This window comes from Myotis nattereri, assembly GCF_964212035.1.
Source record: "Myotis nattereri genome assembly, chromosome: 4".
In the NCBI taxonomy this organism is placed as follows: Eukaryota; Metazoa; Chordata; class Mammalia; order Chiroptera; family Vespertilionidae; genus Myotis; species Myotis nattereri.
In genome coordinates, this window is record NC_138079.1 from 64,690,680 (window position 1) to 64,712,086 (window position 21,407).

Consider the following 21,407-nt stretch of genomic DNA (forward strand, 5'->3'; position numbering starts at 1 on the left):
TGGCTCAGTGGATAGAGCGTCGGCCTGCGGACTGAAGGGTCCTAGGTTCGATTCCGGTCAAGGGCATGTACCTGGGTTGCAGGCACGTCCCCAGTGGGGGATGTGCAGGAGGCAGCTGGTCGATGTTTCTCTCTCATCGATGTTTCTAACTATCTCTCTCCCTTCCTCTCTGTGGAAAATCAATAAAATATATTTAAAAAAAAAAAAGAAAGAAAGAAAGCTTCTAGCTAGTTCATACTATAAAATGTATTGCCCAAGGAGGTATCACAGAGCAATAATATGGAGGTTCAATGGGTTTAGAAATTAGTAAATTATTAAGAGAAAACTAAGGATGTTTAAGGATAAATAACTAACCTCTGTAGTTTTATTACTGTAATACTGTTGCCATGATAGTGCCACAAAAAGAAAAGATCTTGAGTTTATCATGCTCATGTTTTATTGTAAAATTAGACACACCTGTAAAGATAACTAATATAGAAAGTGTTCAGACTATTTCAGACAAGAAAATATAGTTTTAATAAATTCAGAATATTTGCTCTCATACATCAAACCTATAGACAAAATGTGCTCATTCTTTTTTTTTTAATGTGCTCAGTCTTTTGAAATTGTTTTTCTTTGTCTTATTCATGTGTGATGTTTAGTTGTTTAACTTATTCTATAGTACCATTATTAACTCCCTTAAGGTAGACTTTAAAATATGAAATAATTATGACTATTTTCCTCAGAGAAATTAAGCATAAAAGGAATGGAGTTTCGGCTACAAACCTTGCTCCTCTCCAAAAACATTGCTCCTCTCAAAAAAAAACAAACAAAAACCTTGCTCCTCTCCCCCTCTTTCCGACACTCTCTCCTCACTCTTTTTCTCCCTTTCACCAGGTTCATCTATTTGCTTTAAAATAACCCCTCAATTGAAAATTGAAAACAATTCAGGAAGGAAGATTTGCAACATAAATGGCATCTGTGAGTGCTCTGGAAATTAATCCGTTATATACATCATTCTTTTTGAGATTGTTTTATCTTCCTTCTAAAGAACTCAGAAACTCAATGGCAACTTGAAACAGAACCCCATTTAGTCCTGTCATTAAACCAAGAGGGTTTTATTCTCCCTGGTCCTCTGTCAGATTTTAAATGGATGTGGTTTTATTCCCCTTCTCATCTATTACTGGAACATATCCATCTACAGCAAGACCTCACTTTTAAATGATGTTCTTGTATTTCAAGAGACCTTTTAAAGGGGAAAGATAATAGCTCCACTCTAGACAAAGCTCATGGCGGGAAAGTGAGTCTATTTATCTCCAAAGATTCAACAAATTCTTACGAAGTGTTGGGCCCAAATTCTTGGTGGCTAGAGGAGGAGGTGGGATTCAGGAAGGGGACATGACTTTCTGAGTCACATAGTGTGTCACCTGTGTACTTTCTTTCCTCTCATAGCTATTGGGTACTTTCCCTCGAAGTGAGACCCAGACTCTGGTTGGAACAAGAATTCCTGTCCTATGCTCCTCTGAGATATAGCACCCTAGAGAATTAAAATGTTCAGCTGTTGCCATTGTCTGGTGTAAATCTCTCTGTATTCACCTGTTTCCCGTGGGAGAGAGTGACTCACTGGACCATGGCTGAAAACCCCACATAGTCCAAACCTTGGTGAACTGTTTGGTTTATTCTCTCAATGGACCTCTTCTCTGTAGCCACACACATACCCTCTGTCCATTTCTTATACTGTTTATAGTTCCTCCCATCACAAGATCTGTGCATTTATGTATTTCCCACATTCAGTTGTCCTAGACCACCCTACCAGCCACTGTTCACCCACCTAATCCTCTCTCATTCTTTAGGTCTTATTTTAAATGTCCCCAAGGCAACAACCACCAACTACTGACTTCTCAGACTATCAGAAATATAGCTACCTATACCATTTATTCATCACACTGATCATATTTGTGATTATTTAATTGAGAGTCTCTCCCACTTCTCCAAAAACGTCATGAAAATGGGAACAGAGCTAGTCATTGTCTTCAAAGCCATAGAAGTAGTCATGTGTTGACGAATTAGTCAATGTGGCCTTCAGGCTCTGGGGTGGAGGAGAAAAAGCAGGCTTGTTTAATCCCACAGGGTCCCACAGGACCCCATTAAGCTCCTGGATTTTGTACTGGCATCAAAGAAAGCAGGTCTCTAATACCCTCACTTCATTTACAAGCTAATCTTCAAAATCTTTCTCCTTAGGCCTCCTTATGTTCCAGAACAGCTTCTCACCTCTGAGAGTCTCCTTCTCTGATTTCATTTCTCCTGCATATAACACTGCCTCCAAATAGTTTTGCCTTTCTCCATCCCCAAACCATGGTTGGAGCTCCATCCTTCTTAGCTGAAGATGTGCCTTGTCCATGTTCTGGTTCCCCCCAAATGCAGCTCTATGGATACTCCACCCTGATTCATAGCCTTTCAGTTTCTCAAGTCCTTTGCTCCCTCAACCCCCAGAGTTCTGCATATGCTTTTCCACTGCCAGGAGTATTCTTCTTCCTACTCTGTTCATTTGATTAATTCAGACTCATACTTAACACAACAACGCAAATAAGAACCCTTCCCTGACTCTTAGCTTCTGTTAACACCATAAACAGGGCATTTATTTAAAAAAAAATATTTGGAGCAGTTTATAAGGTTGTATTTGTGAGATTATTCATGTCTATCTATTCTAGACTTTAAACTCCAAAAAGGCTGTCCTTTTGTTGTTGTTTTTGTTCATTAGTACAACCTCCATGCCTGGCATGGAGTGTGTGCTTAAAATATTGGTTGAATGAATAAGGGTAGAAATTCTTCAAATTGGATACATCCACCTTGAGCCTCTGCCCTTTACTACTCTAAGAAAATGCGTTGAAAAGCATGGACAGTCTCTTATATAACCTTCTCTAAATGTCTCCTACAGTAGGGAGGGCAGATACAGATGTCCTCAATTACTAACAGTGAGAGACGAATAAGTACTCAATTGCTCTGCTCCTCAGTCTCTACCTTTCCAAATGATTCCTAGAATAACTGCCTCAAAGGGTATGTTTATTTATTCATCCAACCATCCACTCATTCATTTATTCAGTAAATGGCATTTTTCAAGGTGAGCTCCTAGGACCAACTGCATGGAAACCACCTGGCTACTTATTAATGATGTAGCTTCCTAGCTCCTATGAGAAGATTATAAAACTAAAATCTCTTTACATGCAATTTTCATTTTAACAAGTATTATTAGTGATTCTTATGCACCTTTTAAGTTGAGAGCCAATGGGTGTCGTGGGTTGTGATGATTGAACAAGATGCTCTATATAAAGCATATGAAAGCCATTTTATAGCACAGAGCCTGGCACATGGTTGGTGCCACACACCAGTCCATCTTTCCATCTACTTAACCATCTGTCTCCCTAACCATCTATCTTCCTCCATCTTTTCTAATATAGTACTTTCATTTCTCAATCTGATTCCATCCTATTCTTCTATTTGCTTTTCCCATCTTATCTTAAACTAGAGGCTCAATGCACTAAATTCGTGCAAGGGGCTTGACCCTTGAAGCCACGGCTCTCACAGCCCCAGCTTCATCCGGAAGGACATCTAGAAGGTTGTTTGGCTGTCTGGTCTAATTAGCATATTACCCTTTTATTATTATAGATATCTTACTCTGCCCAAAACTAACAGGAGGTCCATCACTGAACTAAGTGATGAGAGGAATATAGAAGACAAAGACCTGGTTCTCAGCGAGCTTCTAGCAAAGAGAGGAGATATGGAACTCCACAGCTGTATACAGATGTGTGGGCACATCCTGGCCCATGAGCCTTGACCTGTGCAAATTGCCCCTCCTCTGCTCTTTTCCCCTATCCCTAGTTCCAAGCTCCCCCAAATGACTCTAGCTCTGGTTCTCAAACTTCTCCATCCTGTGCTTCTTTGTCACTTGGAGATAGACATAGTCACTCATTCACCACATCCCACCTGGGCATTCAGAACTTCCTCCTCAGGGTAATCACAAGATAAGATTAATTATGCTAATCAGCCTCTGCAGGCTGACACAAATAACCAGAGCATGAGATAGCTCCAGAAACCTGTATAGGAGCTGCCTACCTGCTGGGTTTAATTTCACCATCCAGCACAGTAATTAGAGGGGAGAGGTGGGTGGTGCAGTGAGAGGAGTTTGCTCTTTTCAACTAAGGAGCACATTGTTCCATCTTCCAATGGAAGTTGCAGGAAGTTTTCCATGGACTGTCTAGCCATTTAATTTCTCCTCTTCGGACCTGCCACTGGACATCTTCTTGGAGTTAAGTACCAGCACTGTAGCCATTTTTTTCTTGATGGTGGTACAAAATGAGGTACTTGTATTTTGATACATTTTAAAATCCTTTTCACTCTCCTATCTACTCTTAAGCACCTTTAATATTTTAAATATATATTTTTCTTATTCAAATATAAGAGAAGTTGGCCTGGCTGGTGTGGCTCAGTTGGGTGGGAATCATCCCATGCACCTAAAGGTTGATGGTTCAATTCCCTGCCAAGGCACATGCCCCTGTTGTGGGTTCAGTCCCTGGTTGGGGTGTGCAGGAGGCAGTTGATTGATGTTTCACTTCCACCTCTCTCTCTCTCTCTCTCTCTCTCTCTCTCTCTCTCTCTCTCTCTCCCTTTCATGCTAAAAATCAATAAAATATCGTGTGTGTTTTTTAAGTAAGAGAAGTTGCAAAAACTTTAGATCAAGCATCCCTAACACGAGAGCATCCCTAACATGAGTTTCAGGAAGTGCTAGTTCTGCAAGTTGCCTTGGGATAAAAGTTTACAGTTCAAGTTTGGGAAGCACGAATTTCTTTATCCCCTCTTGAAGAGCCATGATCAACATTAGCATATTAAAACTCTTAAATTCCTGTAACAAAGAAAACATGTTTAAGTATAGTTAAGTGAAGAGTTTCCAAATTTATTTTATCATATATTTTAGTTTTTCTCTCAAAGGTGACCTAAGATAAGGACTTGAGTACAGTTAGTTTGTTGAGAGACAATTTCAGAAAACAAAAGTGAGGGGATGGGAAAAGTGAGGCAAGTTAGGAAAGAAAGACAATCAAGAGGTATTAATGAACTCATTACCGCTATGAACAATCGGGATTTAGTTTTGCTAAGAACTCTCTAAAGAAACATGTAGAATGCCTACAGAGTTGCCGTGCTTGAGGATAGAAAAGATTCAGCATTCATACACTGACTCAATCCCTTATTGTTTGGGAGTTGCTCTAAGGGACTTTAACCTTTGTGTACTATTGAGTTCATCAGTTAAGCCTTCTCCAGCTTTGGAAAAGCAGACTGGAGAGATTCCGTGACTCAATATGGGATACTGGCAATGGAATATGGAGCTATCTACCACCACGGTGCTGAAGTCACGAGGATGAAAGAGGTGTGGCATGGTGGTCACAAGCACCTGCTATATTACATACTCTTTTAAAAAATAGAATTCTAACTTATTGACATCTAAAATACCTGTATTCCATGTACATCATTTAGGAAATGCTGCTCTGTTTCTCTGTTTGAAACTGTAGCATCATCTATATCTAGTTCTCCCTCCCACCACTCACCCCACCCCCAGCCCCATCTGGAACATAAAAGTCAACATTTCCAGCCCCGTTGCAGTGACCAGTGCTGGTCAATAGACTAAGAGTAAAGTTACATATGTCACTTCCAAGCTGAGGCAGTAAGAGTCTCTGCCAAACTCTTCATCTCTCTCTCCCCCTGCAGTGGCAACTCTAAATGTACCTATTGAAATGGCCCCAAAAAGGAAGCAGACAGGATCCCTGAGTGACACTGGAAGAAACGACCCCAGTGAGCTGATTGACCTGCAGTGGATTTGGGGTGAACAATAAATCAGTTTTTATGTGTTGATCCTTTAGAATTTAAGGCTTTGTTTATTATAGCAAAGCCCAGCCTATTCTCAACAACAGAACAGCCTTAGAGAAGCAAAAGTCATTGTAAATCTAGGGTATCCCTTACACGGATATCTAATATGGGCAGCTGGTATTATAGCAGAAAACCAGGAGAGGACACAGAAAGGCTGAATTGTTGTCTGTGTTTTGTACTATAACTAACAGAGAATCATAAATACAAGTGAAGAAAGGATCAAACCAGTGGCCCAACCACTACATGGAAATGTCCTATTTCTGCAGAATGAGATGGTCAAGAGGGAAGTGTACCATTTGGTGAGGGCAGATATAAACAAGCTCACCCTGAAAAGTCAGCGTCATCTGGTGCTGTGCTTCTCTGCCCTGCTCTTGACTCTATGTGGGCTCATTGATCTATAAAATATATACTTGTTGGCAGATAGATGTGAATGATTGAAGCAAGTCTCCTACCCATAGTTATTGTAATTTGTTTCCAGTACATTTTCCTATGAAAACTAGCTCTGAAATCTTGGCTCTGAAAACCTTGTTCAAATATTTTTCTGCTCCCTCTTTGGGAAATCTAATTGCACATATATCTGACTGAATTCATCCCATAGCTCATTAATGCCCTATTAATATTTTAAAATTTTCATACTTTAATTTTTAATGGTTTCTGTTGCTATATCTTGAAGTCCACTAATCACTTCTTCTGCCACATCTAATCTGTTAATCCCATCTATGTTTTTTAAACTGTCTACCTAAATTTTGAATATTTTGAATATAGTTATAACTATTTTAATCTCCTTGTATGATAACTGCAATATCTGTGTCCATTCTGGGTCAATTCTGATTAATCAATTATTCTCTTCAGTATCAGTCATATTGTCCTGCCTATTAATTTTCAGTTGGATGCTAGGCATTGTGAATTATGGCTTGTTGGGCGTTGAATGTCTCTGTATTTCTATAGATATTCTTGAGCTTTGCTATGAGACACAGTTCAATTCCTTGGGAAGGTTCCAGCTTTTCAGATCTTGCTTTTATTATTTGTTAGGCAGAACAAGGCAATTCTCAGTCTTAGATTAATTACCCCCAGTTATGAGACAAGATCCTCCTGTGTACTCACACCAATGCCTCATAAATCAGAGGTTCTCTTATTTGGCTGGTGTGAACAGGCACTATTCCCAGCCCCATGTGAGCAAGAAGCACTGATACCTCTAATCCTTTGGGTGATTCCTTCCCTCACACCAGCTAGTTTCCTCACATGTGGGGGCTAATCAGTACTCAGCCAAATATTCAATAGGTACCCTCTTTAGGTCTTGCTAGGTGAGCAATAAATACCCCTTACCTGCTTAAGTCACTGCTTTTCCTTGTTTTTGTGGCTGTAGCTGAGCATAATCTTGACTCATATCCTTCTGTTCCCTTCCTTCATAGGTAACAACTTTGGTCAGTACCATCCCCCAAACATCAAAAGCAGAAACAAGTCAGTTCTGCTTGGGGACCCCCACATCCTAGCTCCCATTAGGTTTGATAGAACTGATGTGAAAACAGAAGCTCAGAAGTGGGAATTTTTATTTAAAGCAAGGTCGTGAATGATTAGAAAAACTACATTATGGCATGTTATTTATGTGTCAGACCCTGGGCTAAGTGCTTTACATAAATTATCTCATTGAATTGTCAAAACTGCACTATGATGTAGGTACTTTTCTGTTTATTTATGACAGGTTCCTGGATCATTAGAACTGATTTAGATACTGTGGACATCACCATGAATCACACAAGCTACTTTTTAATCCATGAAATTACATTCTGGCAAGAGAGAAAGACAACAGAGAATAAATAAATAAGATAAAAATACAAGGCTATGAACAGATCTCTGAAGATCACTAAAATGTGTGATAAAGATAGAACGTGTTGCTTTAGATCAGGTTACTGTGGAAGGTGTCTCTGATGTGCCATTCAGGGCAAAATCTGAATGACAAGAGACAGCCATGTGAAAATCAGGACATTCCAGTCAGAGGTCATGGCTAGGACAAAGGTCTTAAGTTGAGTATAAGCATGGTGGGTTCAAAGAACAGGAAAAAAAGCCAGTGTGGCTAGGGAGTGGAGAATGAGAGGAGACAAGGCTGAAGGTATTAGTAGGAGCTGAGTAAACCAAGATCAGGAATTTTTATTCCATTCCAAGTTCAATGCTAGAGCATTAGAGGGTTGTAAGCCAGGTAGTGCTATAATTTGATTTCTATTTTACAGAATCAATCTTGCTGCTCTTCAGTGAATAGATATAAGAAGCAAGAATAGAAGTAAGAAAATGAATTAGGAAGCTTTGCAGCTGTCCAGAGGATGAAAAGACTCAGCTGGGATATGATGATAGTGAAGATGGAGGGATGGAGATGAAATTGGAGCTGGGATTTTTAGAGCTTGTTCATGGGTTGACTATGAGCTATGAGAGAGGATAATCAAGAATTGCTCTTAGGAATTTGGCTAAGGAATTATCACCCCATTTTATACATGAAAAGACAGAGAGAGACTATCTATGAGAGAGATGCACACCTTACCAATGGTTATAAAATGAACTTATAATGTATTTATTTATTCATTCAACCAATATTTGTGAGATACAAAAGAATTCACAGTTGTAGAGGAGAAAGAGTGTATAAATAATCACACACACATGTACAGACACACAGAGAATATTTTACTTCCTTATTAAAGTGCTTAAAAGAATCTAAAATTTAAACTCAGTCTTTATAACCCAAAGCTCATACTATACCTCATGTTACAGTTGCCTGAATTTACTAGGGTTTGAAAGAAGAAACCCAGGAGTCAGGACTGTGTAGACCCTCCCTGCCACCCCACTTAGCCCACCCTGTTCTGTGCTTGGGTTCTTGTCATCAGACGCAAGTAACTCAATTTTTTTCTTTTAATCTTTCTCCTCACATCCTCCATTGGTGATTATTGAAAGTATCTTGGCAAACACTTACTGAATACCTACTAATTGTCAGGCACTGGGATGGTCACTAGAAAATAAAAAAATGAGTAAGAGCCCAGCCAGTGTTGCTCAGTGGTTGAACGTTGACCTATGAACCAGGAGGTCATGGTTCAATTCCAGTCAAGGGCACATGCCCAGGTTGTGAGCTCAATCCCCAGTCGGGGGTGTACAGGAGGCAGCCAATCAATTACTCTATATCTATAAAGGGAATAATAGAGTTCATAGAATTATGCCCACTGTACAGCTAAGGGAACGAAGGCACATAAAATTTGAGTGATGAATCTGCTGTGCAATTCTCACAACACACATGGAGTGGGGTGAGGAGAAAGAATGTAACCTTGAATCTGGGAAAGCCTGGGCTTTTCTATTAATTAGCATTCCCTTAGGGCATAAGGTAACTAGGAAAATTAAAAATATAAAAAGAACAACTCTGCCAACTAAATACTGAAGTAATTAGATGGAAGTCAATATTAACCAGCTTCTGGATTGCAGGGAACCAAAGGCAAGGATTCAGAAAACTCTGCCACTTAGCAATTTTGTAGACTTGTGGCCTAGAGGCAAGGATATGACATAGGAATTAATTCTTCGCCAGCTGACTAGTTAGTTGCTTGATATTTCTCCAACAGGTTTAGACCCATCCCAGCCAACACTACATAGATGTTGCAGACAATCACTAGTTAAATGCTCAGTCTGCTGAGGAAGCTCATTGTTTCAGGGAACAGAGCCCCCTGCCCTGCACACACACACAATCAGTAAAAGGTGTTTTTCCTACTTTTGACCTTGGCTACCCAAAGCACCAAGCCAAGAACTGATCACCACTCTCAATGTAGCTGACATTAAATTCATTTCTGCAACTGGATAGAGTACTGGAGCTCAAGGGCAGTTCTTCAGGGAGTAGGTGGAGCCCTCCAGCCAGAACAGGCCCATGAATCTTCCTTAGACTCTTCTTCCTGTTCCACAACCTTAAGCAGTCCCTCACCCAGTAATGCTGGCTCTACCTCTGTGCTCCATTCCTTGCCCACCCACCAGTGTTCATTTCCATCTTCAACTTCCTGAGCTGCAACAGCTTTACTTGGATCTAGCTTCTAAAAAATATTTGCTATGTCTGATTAACTGATTTATGAATATCAAATGTAGTTATCTATAGATATTTACTAAAATTTTGAAGAAGAAAAGACTACCTTATACCAAATTATTAGCCCTGGAAATATCCATATAAATAGAATCCTAATTGTGGAAATGAAAAATTTGAGTTGGTTTATTTACTTACAGAATAATCCATTTGAGATGTGAAGTGGCATATAAAAATAGATTTTAAAAAAGCAGGAAATACTATAAATAATTGAAAATGTCATGAAAACAGAAAAACAGGCAAAAAGAAAACAGTAAGACTGAGTGAAATGAATACATAGCGTTCTCTTTTTCTGTTAGAAACTGGTCAAAACTTTGAATCATTTTTTTAAGCTCCAGCAAATCGCTTATACAAAATCAGTAATAAAGTTTGAAGAGTACATGAAACTGAGGAGGATTTATTTCCTAAATCCTAAAAAGGTGATATTGGGTGATATCGTGGTCATCTCTGTAATAGGTACAATAACTGTCTTTATTTCTATTTCTTTCTGTGCTCCTCAATTTAAAACCAAGGGACAAGCTGAAGCACAGTTGCATAAAGGAAAGTCCATGAAATCCAAAACAATGTAGTCCAAGTAGATAGCTCTCTGATTATCTTTTTCCATGAAAAAAAAAAATTTTAAAATCTAGAGGGGAAAAAACGGATAGTCTTTGTCAGAGCACAGCTAGAGCACTGCTCAGCACTCCTGCTCTGAGTTGCTCTGAGTCCATATATTCCTCTAAATTCTTCCCAACTATACTGGGGCAGGTCCTCTCAAACCCTGCCCACTGTACTAACTGTAGGGAACCTAGTCCAAGTTCCTGCCTAGGGCTGGAACTCCTAGGATGCTGGATCTTAGACAGAGAAGCCATGAGAGGCTGTGGGTATATAAGAATGAGTCTTTATTGCAGAGGCCATATAGTCGTCAGACAAAACAACTCCTTCACAGCAAGTCCTGTACAGGCAGGTGGCCAGATACCGGCTGGTTAACATGTACATCTTTCACACAAAGCGGCATTAGTCTCTGTACCCACAGCTATTATCTGAGCAGCCGCATGCTGCCCCCTAGACTCACCACCTCACATCATAGTGGCACCTAAGCTCTCTGCCTCAGCAGCTTCTCTAGCCTTTTTGGCTCAGCAGCTTCTCCTGTCTCTCATGCCCAGCACACTGGCTGCTCTCTGTAGCCTCACATAGTAACTACCTCCGAGCTTCTCTCCTAGCTCCAGCTCTCCAGCTTCATCTGAGCTCTCTCCTCCTCCCTTTGGCTGGTCAATGACGGTATTATACTCCTTCGACAAAGAAGGCCACATGCCAATAGTCACATCATTCATTCTGGCTACAGAAGAGATCGCTGTACACCTGCACATGGTCCTTGGATCTGTGTATGGTATCTTAGCCTTGAACATTCTGATTATGGGTCCCAGGCCTAGAGTGGCCTTGACCATCTGGCACACTCTAAACAGAGTCCCCACAGTCTTTCATATTCCAAATCAGACTTACGATTAAAAATCAGAGTTAAATATTTTGTTTTCTGCTAAAAATCTAGAATGTAGCTACTCTGTATAGCCAACAACCCATCCATAGGCTTTGATGATCAATAGGCAGAGTGGATTCCTTGTTTGTTCTGCTCATTCAACATTAATTCATACCCATAATAATTATTAGAAAACAGAGCATTAAGAGCATTAGATTAATTGCATCTGTGAAAGCTAGAAAGAACCAGAAATATTTAGTGACATTGGGGAGAAAAGCGTGTGTAAAGATAACAAACAAATTACCCTGGCTCAAAGTAAGACACAGAGAAGAAAAATATTGTTTGGCATAGTTTTGAAATATAGGCTACCATATGAATAAAGCATCACTAGAAAATAATATTTGTATTTTATGAAAAATAAATATCTCATTTCATAATGATTTTCTTCGATGTCATTCAAATAGAACTAGAAAAAAAACAAGAACTTGTACAATACATTTTTAACTTTAAAGAAAATTAACTTATTGTTAGTGAGTCCAGATTTGCAATTTATATTGTCTAATGCTGGAAAGAAAAAATACATACATATAAATAAGAAAACTAAATAATTTATTATCCAAATGGAGACTCTTTTGAGAGTGAATTAATTCACTACTAATAAGGAAGCTGGAAAATTAGGCACAGACCCTGGTTAACCTTCGCAATTGGAATGCATGGTAAATGTTTCTCAAAGGCACAAGCCCTAAGAAGCACAATTACTCTTCCTAAAAATCAACTCCTCTCTTCAAACTATTTAATCAGAAGATTGCCTACCCTCTTATCTTTAACTAAAAATAGTTCAGCATTAAAATTTAAAAATCATGTTCTCAACTGTGTCACTGATGCTCACTGAATGTGGACATTCCTTTCTCCTTAGGTAGAAACACCCATTTACCCCCCAGTGTTTATCTTACCTCAGCTATATTTAGTGCATTATGGATCCGCTCATCTTTTTCATGATTCTTTGTTTTCTGTAATGTTTGCCATATAACGTTTCTAAGTCCATCCTGTTCCTCATCTCCTCGAAGTTCCCATGACATTTTCACCAGGTTGTACACTAACTCGTAGTATCCAATCCATATGACTTCATCACCTGTTTAAAAAGAAATATTCTGCCCTAGTCAGTTTGGCTCAGTGGATAGAGCATTGGCCTACAGACTGAAGGGTCCTGGGTTCAATTCTGATCGTGGACGCATACCTCAGTTGCAGGCTTCTCTCTGGCCCAGGCCCTGGTAGGGGCTCATGCAGGAGGCAACCAATCGATGTGTTTCTCTCACATCAATATTTCTCTCTATCTTTCCTCCCTCTTCTAACCTCTTCTAGAGGAATATAAAGAGGATCTCAAATTGAGCTGAAGTGGAGAGTTCATATTAGAAATGGGTAAGGTAAAACAACTAAAAATAAATGGAATCAGATTAAATGGTAGATGTTTGAGCAAAAGAGTAATGTTATATTTGTTCAAAGAAATGTTATATCTATTCAAGCAATAAACAGAGTTTTATGGGCTATTCCATCTCTTTACTGTGATGAGCAGCAGAAGATTGGAGATTAAAGGAGAAACTTAAGACATTGTGGAGAAGATCTGAGAAGGCTTCTGAGGGAAAAGGAAGGAATGAAGTGTAAAGAAAAAATACATTTTTAAGCTCAGAAAATTGAAATAATAATGAAATCACTTGCGTAAATGGAATTAGGTAGAAGAGCCTAACTGGGAAGAAAGAAGACAAATATTATTTGGAAACTGTGACATGGTAGAGTGTGAGGGAAATCTAATTTTTAGTGTCATGTAGCTTGTCATAAAATTATAGCTAATTTTCAAATAAAATAGCAAAATGAAAGTATGGATTTTTAACTAGAAAAAATAAGACGAACTAAATATGAATAAAGAAATAACGAGTATTTAATAACTGAGGAATTATGAAACTCTGAAATAAAAAAATAGTTTTTGAACAATACGATAAGTAAAAATGCTGTGGACTTTAATCAATTTATAAATTTATTTATAAGCTTCCAAATTCTTTACATTAAAACGAATGATTAATAAAAATATATCCAAACCACTTTCCTTAATATACTTTAAATTACTTTTTATGGAGAAACAATATTTTATAAGCCTACAATATTTGAATCATTGAACTGAATATGATTTGCTTTTAGACTCCACAAGACCAGTGATGAGCCCATAAAATATATTCTGAGAACTGTTCTCAAAACTCAAAAAAAAATTAAAATGCCATTGATTTTAAAAGTGAGCAGTTCACCTGTTGATTATGAATAATATTTGGTGAAAGAATCTATTGCATCCAATTGACTGACAACGAAGAAGAAAAAACCTTCTAAAACAGATGGGATGTGTTACAGCTGTCATAAAAGGAACAGTGCATTCTAACATGCACAGCTAGACATTTGCCTAGAAGCATGCCTGCTATGAAACTCCTCAACCAGGGACCAAGCTGTAGCATAAGGCACTCTTCTGTTCTGCTTTGAGTGACCCTGTGGCAGCTATCAAAGATGTCACTTTAAATATACTGAGAGAAAATGTGTCTCTTTGCAGCTAAGCAGACAGAAACAAAGCTCAACCAAAATAAAATTCTTAATAAATCTTGAAAATTTATTAAGAAACGGTGATGTTTGAAAACCAATATTATGATTCTTTTTGTTGTAGCTATATTTTGGTGTATGAACTCCTTGGAAGTCTTTAATTTCCAGTCTAGATGTTTACATTTCACATATACAGTGATTATAAAATATGAATATTTCTATTTATATAAATGAATATAAATAAATACATACAGCCTTTATAATTTTGACAAATCTAATTTGACACCACAAATTCAAATGTATTACTGAAAGGTAACTTGAATGTAAGATGTTGTTTAAAACATTGTCTTTATGAAATGCCATGATGTAAAGTGGAAGGAACTAGATCAATGCCAAGAAACCAATGAACAAGAACCAGTCAGCAAGCCAGACATTTAACAAGTATTTAATAAGTCAATGCTATGTGGCAACCACTGTCCTATATTCCAAAAAAAAAACAGTTTCCCAGCCATTGTGGTTCTAGTGATTGAACACATGTGAAAGATTTTCAACTTGCCTGTCCCATTCGATTCCTGGTCAGGGCACGTGTCCAGGTTGCTGGCTTGATCCCCAGTAGGGATGTGCAGGAGGCAGCCAATCAATATCTCTCATCATTGATGTTTCTATTTCTCTCTCCCCCTCCCTTCCTCTCTGAAATCAATAAAAAATATATATTTTTAAAAAAGAAAAAGACAATGTTATTGCTTTCAGGACACAATATCTAGTTAAGAAAGTAAACAGAACAATATCAGTTCATAATGAGTTTTTAAAAAAATAATAGAAGATGGTAATGTGACCAACAATGACTAGGAGAAGAAAACTACTATGGACATAGAGAGAAAGACCACCATGAGAAGATGATATTCAAGCTAAGATCTGATGAAAACTAGTTAACCATCCAAGGAAATGGGGAAAACTGTACCCAGCATAGGGGATAGATGATGCAAGGTCTTTGGGCCTAGAATATTATGATAGTGAAGAGAAGCAAAAATCTTGTAATTATATTTTAAATTTAGTAATTTGTTTAATTACATAATAAATCCACTATGACTAATTGATCACCTACTATATGCCAAATACTATACTATATGCTGGGCTAAATATAAATATAATTCAGACATGATTCTCCAGTCTTAATTATCTCATAATTTAATGGAAGTGAGAGTCATATACATAACAGGCCATAATAACACCTACTACAACCATACTCATAAAGAAAAGTTTTAGTCAACCTAAAAGGACACTTTTGAATGTATATTGTCCCTATAGTACCATTTTAAAAATAAAAGTTTTTTATTTTTATAGCCCCCATAAACAACAGTAGCAAAACAACCTTTAGTCTTGAGACACCAAACTTGTATATTTTGATAGAGTATGAGATCACATATGTGAAGAATGTACTAAATTATGTGATATGTTGAAGAGAAATTTTCTGGGTGGGAAAAGAACAAGAGAAACAGTCGATGCTTAGAGAAGATAGATGAGAAGTCCTTATGTGAAAAAGAAAAAAACAAACTTATGCACATTTCATAAGTTTGCCCAGATCAACTTTTGTTTTCAAGGAATATAATTTGAATCATAAATCAACTGACTCTATATTTCAGTTGTTTTTAAATTATTGATCAAAAATTTCCATTTTATAAAATATTCCTAAATTTATAGAAAGCCCTACTGAACTTAAAATTATTTCCAACTTTAAAATGCTAACATTTTGTGAAAGGAAGACATTTTTTAAATATTTCTTATCAAATCCAAAAATAATTTACTTACAATTATCTGACATTTTTGAAGAGAAATAGTCCAAAAGGCCTAAAAAACTTGTTTCCCTCAGTTCTGGCTGTTCTTCTGATTTGTCCAATGGTAAAATATATTTTTTTGAACTTTTACAGTCACAGAAACCAATAAAAGCAGTTTTTCTCAAATTAGAAATGGCTGCATACAAACAAATTTCCGTAAGAATTGTTATATAGATGGAGACAATAATCCAGGCCCAGGAAAAATCAACAGAGCCATTTTCTTTCTAAAATAAGGAAATAGCTATTAGATAATCCAAACATATTCTGTTATAACAAGAACAATATACTGTATTTATAAGAAATGACTTCAAATTTTATAGAGTTGTTAAAAGAATATAATCTAATATTTCTAAATGTACTTATTAAGAGGCAGATTTTATATGGATAGAATGCATAAAATCTAATTCAAAGAATATAAAATACAAGCAGCTAACTAGTATATGCAGAACAACTTTTCAACTTCATTAGTAATCAATGGAATATAAATTAATCCAATGAGATACTATTGTCCATATCATATTTTAAAAGAATATTTTTATGTAAAGCTCAATTCTAAATTTTAGTCCTGAATAGACAAGATTCTCTGGAGTGTGTGCTTATCAAATCTTAAGATAATTTAAGATACATTAATCTGACCTTGCTCAGAAAGGAAATTGAGTCATATCAGAAAAAAAAAAAAAAAAAAAAAAAAACCCAACCATGGCACTTTTACACATTTTTCATAGGAAAGGAAGAAACATATTTTCTGGAAAGAAATTTGGACATCTACCCTAAGAATGTAAAAGTGTAATTTATTAAGCTATTCTAAAGAAATAGTCATAAATGAAAATAAAGATTTTATATATGAGAATCTGTTTAACATCATTTGTAATTAACTGTGATTAATTATAAACAAACTCAATGCTTAACAATAATGATTAAATGATCACATCCCCACTAAAATGGAAATTTTAATAAAAATGTTTTAGAGTCCCAGCTGGTTTTGCTCAGTGGATAGAGGATCGGCCTGCGGACCAAAGGGTCCCAGGTTTGATTCATGTCAAGTGCACGTACCTTGGTTGCAGGCTCCTCCCTGGTCAGGGCTCACAGGAGGCAACCAATCAATGTGTTCCTCTCACACTGATGTTTCTCTCTGTCTTTCCCTCTCTCTTCCACTCTCCCTAAAAATCAGTGGAAAACATCCTAAGGTGAGGATTAACTACAACAAAAAATGTTTTAAATATTTTTAAAGGGGAAACTAAATCATATATAACCATATGATTTCAAGTTTAATAAAATTTAAAGTCCCTCTCATGTATGTGTGTGTGTATGTGTCAAGACATATCTATTTCTATAGCTCTATTTCTTTCTACATCTATATCTATCAATCCATACTGGGATATATGGTAAATAAGAATTTAATTCTATATGTAATTAAAATTACTATTTCAAAGTTATGCTCATTATAAGCCATAATATGGTATACAATTTAAACAGTACCAATTTTTTTTTGTTTCTATTTGTCTTTTTTGCACACCAAAATTAATAAATATACTGTTACCTGATTCTGAACAGACATAATGGTTAAAAGAAAATCTCTCATTATGTCCATTAGAGTTTTCAAGCAGGCCATGTTTAATTTGGCAGCCTCCCCAAGGACCAACAAAGCCAGTGCAGAATCCATCCTAAAAATGTTATTAACAAAAAACAGACTTTAATGTACAATAAAGTTTTTAATGAAAAAAAAAAGTATTTGGCCAGAAGAGAGGAAAAGAGGAATACCCTGGATTGCAAGATACATTACTTTCAATAAAGACTAGTATTGCTTCACAAATATAATATTCATCTACCAATAAATTATAATTACAAAAAAACAAATATTGGTTCATACTGTTTATGATAAAAATCTGCAGGAAAGAGTCACATTTTAGCCAACCTAGAAATGAATAGTACTTAAGAACTTAGGAATTGAAAATACTGTTAAATAGCTGACAATGAGTAGAAAAACTAGATACATTATAATAAATTAACATAATTTTATAAATATGATCCAAAAATAAATTTAATACATAAATACATAAATCATTCTATAAGGAGGAGATAGACATTTTAAATAATGATTTAACCATAATTTTATCAGAAACTCAGGTTTAGCCTGGCTGGCATGGCTCAGTGGTTGAGCATTGACCTATGAACCAGGAAGTCACAGTTTGATCCCCAGTCAGTGCATATGCTGGGGTTGGGGGTTCGATCCCCAGGAGGCAGCCAATCAATGATTCTCTCTCATCATTGATGTTGCTATTTCACTCTCCCTTTCTTTCCCCTCTGAAGTCAATAAGAAGTATATTTTTAAAAAAAGAAAGAGAAACTCAAATTTAGATTTAGAGGCCAGAAAGGGGAGGACTGATATAAATAAACTAGAGGCCTGGTACACAAATGTGTGCACTTGGAGGCAGGGGTCCCTCAGCCTGGGCTGCGTCCTCTTGAGGGGAGTATGCCTAAGCCCCTAAGCCATCAATCGGATACCCTTAGCACTGCTGCAGAAGTGGGCAAGGCTCCCATCACCACCGCTGTGCTAGCCAGCCTTGAGCCCAGCTTCTGGCTGAGCAGCGCTCCCCCTATGGGAATGCACTGACACTAGGGGACAGCTCCTGCGTTAAGCGTCTACCCCTGGTGGTCGGTGTGCATCATTGCGACTGGTTGTTCCGCCATTTGGTCGATTTGCATATTAGGGTTTTATTATATAGGACTAGTGGCCCAGTGCACGAAATTCATGCACAGGGGAGAGGGGGGTTCCCTCAGTCCAGCCTACACCCTCTCCAATCGGACAACCCTCTCGCAATCTGGGACCGCTGGCTCCTAACCACTCACCTGCCTGCCTGCCTGATCGCCCCTACTTGCCCTCCCCTGCCAGCCTGATCTCACCTCCAACTGCCCTCCCCTGCCGGCCTGATTGCCCCTAACTGCCTCTGCATTGGCCCCCACCACCATGACTTTGTCCGGAAGGAAGTTGGACGTCTGGAAGATGGCCGGTTGACCCAGTCTAATTAGCATAGTACCCTTTTAGTAGTATAGATAGATTATATAGGATAGGATTGCTTAAATGGAGGGAAAAGCCTTTTTCAGCAGGAGGAGATGCTCTTGGCAGACAAAAATACATAACCCCTATATCTGGACTGATAGCCAGCCATATGCACTGTACTGCCAAACTGGTCATTAAAAAATTGAACCGCTTTCTTACACCTTACACCAAACAGCTGTTGCCCTTAAAACCCCTCCTCAGCCCACACCTTAGGTTCTGACTTCCTAGCTCACACAGATTAGGTTCTGATTGGTCGTTTTCTATGCCAGTCAGCATCAAAAGCTCTGCCTGCTAGGCAGCCACAGGCACTTCACCCAGATTTTGTTCTGATTGGTCAGCTTCTATGCCAGTCAGCATCTCCAGGCCTATCTCTGGGCCTGATCAAAGAGGCAGAGCTGATCAGCAGCGGCGGAGGCCCAGAGAGAAACAGAGGTGTGGATGCTGGTAAAGCCCAGAGAGAAAGAGAGAGGCAACTGCTGATCAACAGCTGCCATGGAGGCTGTGGATCAGACCCTGCCTCTGTCTCTGCAGGCCTTTCTCTGGGTCTGATCCACAGCCCCCTCAGCAGTCAGTGCTGGGTGGCTGTGCCATGACTTCGGGTGTTCGGTGGAACCTTAGGTTGTTGTGGATGTTATGGACCCTGGCTCTTTACATCTATAGATTAGTCTCAATCTTCATTGAACATGGAGAAGAGGGCAGTTAGCATTTCATTCTTGACTGTGAACATTTAGGAAAACTACTTTAAAGACTGTATTTATTTTGCCAGTGCTTGATTTTTGATACCCAGAAGAGATGGACTATATGAAAAGCCAGGCTTTAGCATGTCTGCTAAAAGGATTCTTTCTCCTGCTTACAGAATTTCATTTTTGAAGCTCCAGAGAAGAATGTGGAGAATATAGGCGGTGACTTCTGCCTCGTCAGAGAAGGCATAGGTAGGCCACTGATTGTTTTCTTCCATTCAGCTCTACCAGGCACTTCTCTGACTGTGTTGGTAGTAATTAATTACAGCAGCAGGAACTCTTGTTCTTTTGTTAAAATTGTGTCAAGTTGTGAGACCCTAATTTGGGCTGCAACCCCTGTGCCAGGAAAAATAGTTCTTATTAAATAATTTTAAGTAGGAGAATGGTATAATCACATTTATGTTGCAGCCCTGGCAGCAGAGTCTGACAGATTATGGAGAAGAAAAATTAAGGCAAAGAAATCAATTAATAAGCTTCAAGAGTCATGAGACAATAATGGCCCAAACCAAGATTGTGACAGTGGCAGTTGAGAGTAGGGGACAGTTCTGAAATGTAGTGGGTAAGCTGTCTAATTTGGTTAACTTGAGCAGAAGACATGTGTCAGGTACTGAGATGGAAATTCTTTAGGCAGGACTCTATCTGGAAAAAAAATTAATTCAGATATGAACTAGCAGGAAATGAAATATTATGGGATGATGAGTGTATCAAAAGTATTTTCATATTACTTATCTTATTAAAATACCCCCAAAGCCCTTTGGGGTGACTATTATTTCTATTTAACTGCTAAACAGACTGTTCAGAGGGGTTATGTGACATTCAAAATTAGGCAGCAAAAAACAAGACTAAAACTCAGGTCTTCTGATCTAAGGTTGAATTTTTTTCACTGTACTATAATGCAGCAAAGCATAATTGATATATTTACCCTAGATAGAGACTAAATGTTTATATTTAGCTCAGAGGATCAAAGGATCAATAAGAAATCCAGGAAATAAATTAGAAAAGTGGACCTACATTGGCATCTCACCTCATGAATAATGAGAAACATTATTAATGAAAACTTTGTTTGAATGCTGTTAGACTGTCACATAAACATAATAATCACTGAGGATCATAAAGACAATGTGGATATCAGTTATCTAGCCAGAAGTAAAAGGCTTCTTGCCCATGCAAAGCAGTTGATTCTTTGATCGATTCATGTCGATGCAAACACAAATACTGTACATCTGAAAAACACTCACTATGTCAATATAATTTTAAATTGTCAAGCTTATTTTGGAATACATGCATGGGGCGCATTAAATCGGCTATTTTGCTTTTGGAGATATAATTTTATTTTATACTGCTCTACTGAAATGCCATGCTGCACTTCTCAGCAATCTTCATTGGCTAATAATTCAATTATAAACCAATTCATTATTTTCATGTTGGATTAGAAAGCCCTTTGTACTGGCTTGAGCTATCTCACCAGAGCAAATAGGGCAGTTTATAAAAGGCCAAACCACAAGATGGAGCATTGAGAGGATGAAGCGTTATATAAAGTGTAACCATATTAAATGGAAATCTGCTTTATAGCAAGCTGCTTATCTGCAGTTCAGGGCTGCTAAACTTCCAAGGTAAAGGGTTGGTGTATGGCAGCTGGGAGGGGCTCATGGATTCTCCTTTTCTCTACTTCTTCACCCTGGTTTATAATTTATTGTCTTCGGTGCACTTCCTTTCCTTGTTCCCACCCCCCCCCCCAACCCCC

At 38.0% G+C, this 21,407-nt stretch overlaps 1 protein-coding gene across 1 annotated transcript in view; it reads right to left on the reverse strand.

Moving 5' to 3' along the window:
* The window catches only part of TMEM232 (transmembrane protein 232), a 174,947-nt gene that overhangs the window by 94,104 nt on the left and 59,436 nt on the right, over positions 1-21,407 (reverse strand). Inside the window, exons 9-11 of the mRNA XM_081090175.1 lie at positions 17,403-17,526; positions 15,837-16,086; positions 12,404-12,582 (exon numbers count right to left, since the gene is read on the reverse strand). Of these exons, the coding sequence (XP_080946301.1) occupies positions 12,404-12,582; positions 15,837-16,086; positions 17,403-17,526 (553 nt within the window). The remainder of the gene's footprint in view (positions 1-12,403; positions 12,583-15,836; positions 16,087-17,402; positions 17,527-21,407) is intronic.